Source organism: Haplochromis burtoni, unplaced genomic scaffold (assembly GCF_018398535.1).
Source record: "Haplochromis burtoni strain Fernald_Lab_line unplaced genomic scaffold, NCSU_Asbu1 Contig_10, whole genome shotgun sequence".
Classification (NCBI taxonomy): Eukaryota; Metazoa; Chordata; class Actinopteri; order Cichliformes; family Cichlidae; genus Haplochromis; species Haplochromis burtoni.
In genome coordinates this window covers 3,160,443-3,171,649 of record NW_024582371.1, presented here as the reverse complement: position 1 = coordinate 3,171,649, position 11,207 = coordinate 3,160,443, and the positions used below count along the sequence as shown (strand labels likewise).

The 11,207-nt window shown below is 39.9% G+C and overlaps 1 protein-coding gene across 1 annotated transcript in view; it reads right to left on the bottom strand.

Annotated features, from left to right (window-relative positions):
* The window catches only part of septin8 (septin-8-A), a gene marked incomplete at its 3' end in the record, with an annotated part of 8,086 nt that extends 2,964 nt beyond the window's left edge, over positions 1-5,122 (bottom strand). The window contains 9 exon segments of the mRNA XM_005921213.3: positions 426-616; positions 717-849; positions 1,286-1,454; positions 1,609-1,705; positions 2,022-2,183; positions 2,259-2,445; positions 2,883-3,078; positions 3,208-3,322; positions 4,981-5,122. Of these exon segments, the coding sequence (XP_005921275.1) occupies positions 426-616; positions 717-849; positions 1,286-1,454; positions 1,609-1,705; positions 2,022-2,183; positions 2,259-2,445; positions 2,883-3,078; positions 3,208-3,322; positions 4,981-5,010 (1,280 nt within the window). The 5' untranslated portion in view covers positions 5,011-5,122.
* Positions 5,123-11,207: the final 6,085 nt, after the last annotated feature.

Here is an 11,207-nt window from a genome sequence, read left to right as displayed (position 1 = left end):
TGAGCATCGGTGAGACCAGTCCAATGTAAACAGAACTGTCCCTGCCCGAGATACAGTCTGGCAGGTCAGCCTGCAGAGACATAAGCATCAGGCTGTGTCATCCAAGCTGTGACCCTTCCTACAGCGTCTGGGCACACAGTGTCAGTCTGAATCTGTCCCCGTATCCTTTTCTGAGCCAACATAGCCTCCGGGAAGATAACACTATCTCGTTAATCACGTTCTACTGCTCCCCCTTTTCCAAAAAACACCACAAAGACTGACCTCCATGATATGGAAGGTCAGTGAATATAATGTAGATTGACAATGGTTATCCATAAATAGCTTGATCTCAAGGTATCACTCATTGACTGTATTAACAGTTCTGCTGACAATCAGTGTGTGAATTAAGCAACCAGCACAAGGTAAATACAAACACATTAACTTACTTCTTCTTGTCTTTGTCCTTTTTGAATGGCTGCTGTGAGCAACCTTGGAGTGCCTGTCCCATCAGTGTCTCTGCTGCAACCTTCCTCCTATTGAAGGCATTCATCTCCTCCTCCAGCTCTCGTCTTTTCTCCTCCAGATTCTTCTTTTCTTCTTGGTGCATACGCTTGAGCTGCTCAAACCTCTCATGAAGCTACAGGTGATGATAATGTATATACACAAAGCAATGTCATACAAGCCAAATATGAGATATGATCACACAGGAGTTCTTTTAGGACTTTGTTAATCCTCACCTCTTTTTCTTTCTCTTTCAGCTCAGCTTCTGTCTCCTTCACTTTGTTGACAAACATCTGTCTCATTTCTTCTTCTTTGCGCTGCAGCTCCACAAGAAATTCCTTCCTCTTGGCTTCGTACGTCTGCTGCAGGCTGAAGATCAGGGTAAAGTCAATAATATGCTCACTTTACTGCCCTATAACTTCACACTTCGTTGAGCCATAAAATCTGTAGAGCAAACGCTGTAATGTTAACTACAGCTAACAGAACTCATCCAGAAAAATGCTCTGCAATAGTAAAAAATAATAATAAACAAGCAATATTTTAACTCAACATTCAAAATTAGAAAACAAAACACACCAAATTATAAAACATTTTAACTGTGATACAGAGGGATTAATAGTTTTCAAGTCACATTCTTTATCTAAATCTCCTTAAAACGTTGACTTTAATGTGCTGTTTATGAATAATCCAAGTTATTTGCACATTTTTAACCTCATAAGAAAGCTAGAGTTTTGTTTTGGGGTTTTTTTTTTTGATAAAGTAAATTGCCCAGATGCATTTGCATCACTGCTTTCCCTAATTTCACCTGAACGACTGGCTGTCAGTGCCTGTGTCCTTGAAGCCCATCTCTTCCAGCTTGCAGCGACGGTACAGCTCATAGTGACGAGCGTGCGTTTGCTCCCGGAGATCCTCCATGTTCACACGCAGCACCATCTCCCTCAGCTTCACAAAATCACAATGCTTTTCGTTTTCCACTGAAAAGAAAAACTGGTCTTTTAATTGCTCATAAAATCCATCATGTTTATACCTAAAATAAATAAATAAATAAAAAAAAACTGGATTTGAGCAGCAGGCATCTGACTAAACAGCTCCCTCATGATGACTGCCAAACCATTTCAGCAGACTCACCCTCCACAGATCCCCAAGGGTACAGCCTTCCTTTCACCATCTTATTTCCTACTTTCACGTCGTCTACGCTTCCAACCACAGCAAACGGCAGAAGAGTCTGTGACAAAGAGTACTGATAATGTTAGAATATGGAGCTATTAATAATGCTGCGTCATATCCAGGATCCTAATATGCCATTATGCATTATATAATGTTTCTAAAAATACTGTTTCCTCACCAATGAACATCTATTTTCAAATGGCATGACAAAGTTGATTATCCTTACATGTGATTATCAGCATAATATTAGGTAGCTTAAAAAAGAGAGAGGAAGTATGCAGATTAACCGATGACTACAACTAAGCATTAAAAAAGCATTAGGTACCAAATCCACGGTGCACATGTTTTTATGTTTATCTGTTTTTAGGACTCACATTCATAGAGGAGTTGATCTCTGCAACAGCCTCATCCTCTGTGGGAAACTGATATATCTGGACTCCATTGCTGACCAGCTCACTCATAACCTTGATCTTTAACTTTTCTAGCTCATTCCTGGACACAGTGTCTGCCTTCGCAATCACGGGGATGATGTTCACCTGAAGATAACCAGAAGATAAGTCATGGACTCAGTAATAACTGCTGAAATACACATAGCTTGGATCTCCTTTCACCTTGCTGTCCAGTTTCTTCATCGTGACGAGATCGAGGGACTTCAGAGAATGTCCGTTGGGGGCGATGAAATACAGGCAGATGTGGATCCTCGTGTCGTGGTAGTTAAACAGGGAGCGCTTTATTTTTAGCTCCTCTTCAAGAAACTTCGCAAACTGGGCATCGATATACTCAAGAATGGGTTTGTAGCTGCAGTAAAAAAAAACATTACATGCATGAACATTCAACTTCATGTTGTTCAACAGACATATCGGTAACCATGGTAAAAACTCTGTACACAGCCAAGCATGTTAGATGCGTACACTTCCTGCTGATGGAGCACTCAAACAGCAATTGAAACCACATTTGCTCTATCACTCACTCCCGGGTTCCCTTTCTTCCACTCCAATTAAAATGCCAGCAGCGGGGCAGAGCTGGCTCTCGATTTTACAATCAGAAATTGTTTCAGCATAAGAGAAAAATGGCAAAGTGATTCAGGGTTGGCACTGATCTATCAGGTTTATAGTGTAACCTCTGTGAATTTTCAAAGGTTTTCTTTGATTTCTAAACTGTTTCTTCCTCTTTAAAAATAAAATAAAAGTCATTTTATCTAAAAGTCCATCATCACATCCATCAGCAACCTGTACCTCTGTTCTTTGTTGATCTGGTCTCCAAACCCTACAGTGTGTACAACAGTCAGCTTGAGGTTGACATTGCTCTCCCGCAGTTCATACGTGTGTGGGCGCAGCTCCACCATTTGCCCATAGTGGCTGGCTTCCTCATTTTCAAATGTTGTATTGAAAAGAGTGTTCATCAATGTGGACTTGCCGATCCCGGTCTCACCTTAAAAACAGACAGAAAAACAAGGAGCGAAAATTACAGATGAAGCAGAATGAGTGCATGTGAATTTCAAATGAACTCTTGTTATGGTTACAGGACTAAGTTTGAAGCTCCTCCTGGGTTCAGACATACCCACACAGAGGATGTTGAAGCAGAATCCCTGTGCAGATGCTTTGCTGACCAGCTGATCTGGAAGGCTGTCAAACCCCACATGGCCACCGAGCTCCAGAGTTCGCTTCTCTTCATTCTGAGAAATTACAATGAAAACAAAACCATATTCATCCTATGCTAGTAAATATCCAACAAAATAAAACAGTGACTGGAATGGTGAGCTTAAAAGGTCCATCTGTCACATCCCATCCACACACACTCTGCTCTTAGGCTTAAAAGCATCTTTTGCAAATGAGGTCATCTCTCTCTCTCCCTCTTCCAATTAACACACTGAACAGTCCCATCTATAAAAAGGAACTATCCAAATAGTGAACCAAATTCCAGTTAGCACTGATGTCACGTTAAATGTATCATATGCTTCGTGTGTTATGAAATGGAGTAGATTAGAGTGTTTTTTCATGATTTCATTGGCTTCAAGTGTAATTCAGTATTCATAGTAAAAATGAATTAATTACACACAAAAAACAACATACACAAGCTGCTCTGTATATACCAAACTCCCTGGGACTGTTTTGCAGCATACTTTAGACGTTATAGCAGCTAAACTTTGGTACAGCTTCCCTCAGCCCTCAGGTACAAAAATAAAGATATTATTATTATTATTATTATTGAACATTTAAATCATCAACAAATATTTGTTTGATGAATTATTTTTAAAACTGGCGCTTATAAGTAACTTACTGACAATCATATCAGTGAACCTAGTATATGTAGCCAGAGACTCAAGCTGATAAACTCAATCAGAATTCCCAGCTTGAGCTTTGGGTATTGCGAGTTTGTATATAGTAGCCCAAACTATATGCAGTAGGATGAATGATGCTACAGCCTGGTAAGTTGGCAGTGAGAGACTGTTCCTCCAATACCAGATTCACCCTGGGAGCCTGGCATCTTGCAAAAAGGCTCAACATGAGCACCAGGATGTGTTTCAACACAACAATCCTCTGCTTCTCCCTCACATCTCTCTCTCACACACACCCACCCACACAAAGAGCTCTTTATGTGGATGTTATTTCACAGGATGGGAGGATATCCAAGCTGCTGGCTGCCCTGGTAGCCCCCTCGCTCCCCTCCACAAACACTACATTAACTTGAACTCTTCCATCCTTTACAACATAGACAGGAAACTAAATTCCAGGTATGTGAGGTGAGCCATGATAGGATTTAATTAACGCATGTCATTACCCTGAATTACATGTCTGGCTGAAACATGCTGACATGTTTTTGCTGAGCAATATGATGCTGACGGTTGAGGAGCTGGTAGCTACCACTTACTACTACTTATGTTTATCCTCTTAACTCAGTCTCTCAGTCATTGCTGGCCTGGTCTTCAACCACATGCTAATTTCGTGCTGTTAATTCAGCACCAGTGCACACCTGTCAGAGGTGCTGACACGGTGAACAGGAAAGTACTGACACACAGCAGGGCTCCGTGCTGTTTCGTCCAAGACAGCGCGCCTGGATGCTGAAGTGCGCGCTTTCCGCACGTCTCCGAGGACCAGCTCCTCAAAACGGAGCGACGAAGCATTTCTCCGCTGAATCAACCATCTTCATCGCGATTCATTACACATAACGAGCTTTCCTCATCACCGCAGCCCTCCTGCTGCAATCCCCGCACACATCACGTTGCTCTTATTTACACCCGAATGTAAGAAACCGTTTGCTAGCTCAATGCTGCTCTTCTAAAAACCGCTCGTCACCGCTGCAGGCCCGCAGACAGCCCACCGTCGTACTTACCGCAAAAGCATCCACCTCGCTGGTCGCCATCGTCACAAGTGGCTGTGTGCAGGAATTATGAGTGTTCAGCGCGACCTGCACTCCATCCACATCACACACAGACTCACACTGCTCTCAATATGGCTACTTGAAGGCAACACCCCCTCGGTGCTGGAGGATGATATTACACCAGCTCGAAATATACTAAACTACACCGAGATAGTTGCTTTTGATGAGATTTTACGCGAAATTACGATAATAACTGCTTTGACTGGGTTTGCATCGACTGCCACGGAAAATCTGGTTCACAATGGGAGCACTTTTTAACTATGATTTGTAATTATTTTCAATGGAAATGAAAATTGTACAATTTATTTATTAGAGGGAGTTTTTTCTGCCGCTTTCCAATATTCATCCAGTTTTCTGACTTGAAAACCTGTAGTACGTAATTGTCAAGGTTTATATATTTACACTAAACAGTAATATCTGGCCCAGAAAGTGTTTTTATATACGATTATGATTATGAAATTTCAGTGGGGTTACAGCAGAGTACAGAGACTATAAAGAAAATGAACGACACAGTAGGACCGTGGAAAAATGTATGCATTTAATACCTGTTCACGTTGCTTTTTCTATATAATGCTACTTAAATATTTATTTGATAACCATGGTTGAAAATGTAATTTTGCAGAGAAAATATATAATTAAAGGAAAGACTAACCGTGTAAAAAATGCAAAATATTTTAAATAGGCGTCCGTGACCAGCTACAACATGCAGACAGCTTTTAATATGTTTATTTCCAGTTCTCGTGTATTTATTAATTTCGTTTTTCAGTGTAATTTAATTTATAAGCCCTCAATGATGAAATATTTGAGAAATTTAATATATTTGTGGTATGTAAGTGTAACCCCGTATAATATACACACACACATATACATACACACACATCTTAAATTAAGCTAAACTCGTGTACTCGTGTACTACGTAAATAAATACTACGCTGATAAAGAAAAAATACAGAAGATTTAAGCTTTTATATGAATCCACTGATCACGGGAGGGTCAGCCCTGCACACAGTCCTTTTAACTGGGAGGGCCGCAATAACATACGGGTGGATTTATTTGGAGAGGCGCCGGAAGCAGCAGGTTGGTGCAGGACAGCAGAGAGGGGAGCAGGCAGTGCGGGATTATCCTTTGGGCTCTACTTAAACCATCCGCTATATCTTTTCATATTTTTGCGCCGCCGGGACAACATGGATCTGACCCAAGAGTCCATTTTGTCCTTTTTACTAGAGCACGGAGGCAAAGTAAAGAACTCGGAACTGCTAAACCATTTCAGACTCCGCATCAACTGCAGCGATCCCGCGGAAAAGCAGCACAATAGAGAGCTTTTCAAGAAGCTGGTGAACAGCGTCGCTGTGGTCAAACAGATCGACGAGGTGAAGTTTGTGGTGGTGAAGAAAAGGTACCAGGACTTTATTAAAGAGGCGGCACAGGATGTGTCGCAGAAACTGCAGATGGATGAGAGCTTCTCCAGCCAAAACACGAGTTTTTCCTGCACATCTCCAGACCGAGCCGAGCCAGCCAGGACTGACTCAGATATAGAAAACAATAACGTAGGCGACGCCTCAAACTTTAATCCCAGTTCTAACACCGATGTAAAACACATGTCCCTGTGGGAAATGCAGAAAAAGAGTGTGTTATCTGGAAACGTGAATATCGAGGATACGACCACTGTTAAGATCCTGAATATCTCCGGAGATCAGGCGAGCAGAGCGGGGAAATCTGGAGCTGTGTTCGCTGTCATAGCTGTGAAATCTCCAGGGAGAGACTGTGCAGCAGCAGCACTGGACGGATCACACTCCCGAGTGCATCAGCAGATAACTTTAGACAAACCAATTAATTCGAGTGCTAAAGTTTCTACACGACCAGCACCAACTTCAAACGCAAACTTTTCCGCTTGCAAGGGTATATCCAGAGAAATCCAAAGTAAGATGGTCACACACACAGATGACACACACCCACGAGTTTTACCAGAGGTGAGGGCGCCAAACAAGACCACAAGACAAGCAGATGATGCCAAGTACTCAGAGTCTGTGCCTTTGGAGCGACTGGCTCATGAGTGGTTGGTGAAGTGTGCAGCTGGGATGTGGGGACATATATATGCTTTGCTGCTGCAGGACACTGGTTTAGCCCAGAGGAAAGACTTCATGTCAGGGTTCACAGCACTTCACTGGGCTGCTAAAGACGGCAGCAGCGAAATGATACGCAAACTCATGGACATCCCCAGGAAACGTGGCATCCATGTAAACGTCAACACCAAAGCACATGGAGGCTACACGCCTTTGCACATCGCTGCCATACATGGGCACACTGAGGTCATGGTTCTGCTTGTGCAAAGATACAGAGCCAATGTAAACGAAAGAGACAATGATGGCAAAAAGGCCTTTTACTACCTGGGCAAAGGTGCTCCGGCTGAGGTCAGAGCACTTCTGGGAATGAAGCAGAATTTGAAAGCAGAAGATATAGAGAAGTACAGAGAGCAGACGAAAGGCTTCAACACAATCAGTAAACTGTTTCAGCCTCATGGGAAGAAACAAAAGACTAAGTTTGCTCATGACTGGTAAGAAGTATCACAAAACAAGCTGTGACATGAACTATTAAACCTGAAGGAGATAACACTGTTTATACTTGACACCTTATTAAGGCTTTACATATCTTACAGTCTTTCACTGAATTACAGAGGAGTACTTACTGTATTTTGTATGGCACTGCACAGTGCGGTTTTTTAAAATTATTAATGGTATTTATAATTATCATTGTTTATCTTAAATTTCATGTAAACTGATGTGTTATTTTTCTCACTGATTAACACCACAATGTGTATAGTCATGCATATTTTCATTACCTAATGTGTAGTAAATATTTACAGGTCACTTCTCGATTCCTGACTTTTCAAAGTATGAGGAAATAGAAAAATAGATTGTACCTCCCTACTTCTTGGGAAATAGTAACTGTCAACTCATCAACCTGTAATACATTGGTCTAGTATGCTCATTGCTTTTGTGGGCTGCTGATCACATTTACAATCACTTTTATCATCCACATGAAATCAGTTAGCTTTGTCAAAGGAAAAGGAAACATTCAGTATAGCTGAAGAAACAAATAAAGTTAGGTTTTAACATATTCAACATCTCAGTGTTAGTACATGCAAAGAGTGTGGAATAAAAGCAAAGCAAAGCAGGAAAGAAACTAGTTGGGGTAGTGCAGTGTTTGCATTATACACTTTTTGTCAACAGTTTGTACTGTATGAGGAGGACACTGTTCTGTGGGATAAGCAGTATCAGCCAAAGCTCTAAAACATACTGCAATAAATACAAAGCAGTTTCCCCATCTTTAAATAAATACATAAGATTAAACTGTATTCAAAAGCTAATGAGCAAGGAACACTAACTTTATTAACATTTAATTGCATTGAATTTAATACCTTCAACACAATGAAGTGGAAAAAGCCTTTGCAATATTTTATCTGAGCCATAAATAACTAAACCTAAACTTATTAAAACATATGTCCTTGTTTAGACATGACTGACTAAACATAAATCTTTTTTCAAGACCAGCTATGCATCAAAACATCATTTTGAGATTAAATAACCTAATTTGTTACTTAGCTGACCCAGTCTGAAAACAAGTTTGGGTCTAAAAGGCACTTGGACAATAAAGCCGTATTCAGAGCAGTGCCAGAACAATGTCCTTTGTGTTGTTATTTAGGAAAAGAAGCTGCTTACATAAAGACAAAGGACAGCTCCACTCATAGAAACTGTGTCATGTGATTATAAAAGGAAATCTCCCACAGAAAGGTTTCCTATGTCCCATGATCCAAGCAAAACTTCTAAACATCAAAGTTTTTCTAGGGTAACTATGTTAGATCCTGTTAAGAAAAATGTTTTGTTTTTATATACTTTATATACTAACTGCACTTGCTGTAAATAAACTGATTTTATTTGCTTCAGTACTTGTAGTAAACTGGGGCAAAGTTATAACTAAAGCTCTGAAATGGTCCCTTGAGTTCATAGTTACACTCCAGAGAACACCAGTACAAAAAGCTGTAGTGTGGTGCCATAATTATATGATGTGCCACAAGCGTGGTGTTTGAGAACAAAGTTAGGGATCACAGTTTTTACAATAAACAGAAATCTGTGGGAACACTATAAAAACCAGTGGCTGCAACGTGCCAATCAAGGACAAAACAATTTGTGAGTGGAGACTGTGATATTCTGGACTGATAGTGATACTAACGTTTAAAATAACAATATACCCAATGAAGATATTTAATCACAAATTTAAAATCACCAACTCCATACACAAAGACCCCAGCTGGAACTTGAACCAGACACCATGAATTAACCATGCTAACCGTTGCACCACCATACCACCCCTATAATTTTATCCATCCATACATTTTCACTACTATTTTTTCCAGTTTACCTATTGCAGGATCAACAACTAGAGCAAGTTAATCATTCACAATCACGTTTATACCGATAGCCAGTTTTTTGGATTAAGTTATTGGACTGTGGAGGAAGCTGGAGTACTAGGAGAGAACATGCAATCCCTACATTTAAAGGTACAGTGTGTAAAATCCCACTGCTAGATGTCAGTAGATTGCAGTCAATTGAGTTCTGATTTCTTACCCCTCCTAATTCTAATATATAATCCTAGCTACAGTGTATGGCAGCCAAGAGAGTGAAACATTACATTTAGACTGCTCTATAAAACAGCCATAGCCAGCTCCTTTGCATTTCTGTACAAAAACATTTTTCTACACACTATATTTTAACATTTTTGAATAATATCACCCCAGAAAAAAAATGCAGCATTTTACATTTTTACCCCTAAGTCCACTCAAAATACTCTGGCTGACGTTCATCTGTAGTAAGTGTAGGCTGTCAGTCCACTGTTTACGTTAGCAATATGCTGGGTGCATACATTTATTCTGGAGGAGGCTTTGTGAAGGGAGTCCGAAATGAGTCAATGAGCCAGTAAAACTCACTTCTGTTAGATGACACTGATATTGAGGATATTCTGAACTTCTCTGCTGCTAAGCACCGCTATATCTACCAGTATATCTAACATTGTTGGACTCTGATGCTTAGTGAATAAACTCTCACGCAAAATGACAATGTAAACAAACTGTTTTTCAGAGGCAAGGTGTGATTTTCAGGACACTCGAGCCTAACATAAACTGGCATAATGTTAGCTAATATCAGCTATTGTTGATGTTTAGATCCCAAAGATAATGGAAATAACAATACAAATTAGTCATCTGGCACAGTATGTCAGGTCCAATGGTGAGAAGCTGTTCAGTAAACATAAACCCACACTTCTGTAGTGATGACATGACAAAACATACTGTCACATTTGACGAGCTTTTCCCGGAGAGCTGATGGAGGAAATAAACAGTTACTGTCAAAAACTTCACACATTTGTCTGGGACATGGTCCAGATTGGTTATTTCAAACTCACCACATAAATCTGTTGGCAGCCTTTTCAAGCTGTCCAAATAAAATGGTGTAAAAAGAAATAAAGGAAAAATGTACAAGGAAGCTGGCAAAAAGTAAATTTTGTTTGTATGGCTTGTTTATGTTCTTTATAGCATAATACTGTACTGTTCTCAAACTTGTTTAATTATTAAGTTGAGTTATCTCTTACCGTGTTAATGGGAACCAATGGTTCCTGCTGGGATCCTATTTCCCTGAAACATACAGAATACCCTTAATAACACGTTCGTCTTTGCAGTTAAGTTTAAAATAGCAGTTAAGTTTAACTGCTTAACTGCTTAAGCTTGCTAGCGCCTAGCAGACAGCATACGCTTATATAAAACGGTCGGTTGATACTTCCAATAAATAATCAGCCAACTATATATTTCTTGACAATTTTTTGCTTTAGGTTAGGTTTGCTTTAGGTTTTTCGCTTAAACTTAAAACACAAGAACAAGAGTGTCGCCGGAAGTTTGGAGGGACCTCTTCAAAATAAAAACATTGCCATACCAACATGTTTGGTTTTTGCTAGCTTAAATTCTTCCTTACCCATGCTGCGAAAACTCAGTTCCGTTTTTTTCTATATTAGATATAGATATAAAATAAATCTATGTTATAAAATGAGGTAAATAAAAATGTTGAAACAAGCATTTAAACAAACAAGAAACCCATCAGAAATACATAAACAATAAAATGATAAATGATGCA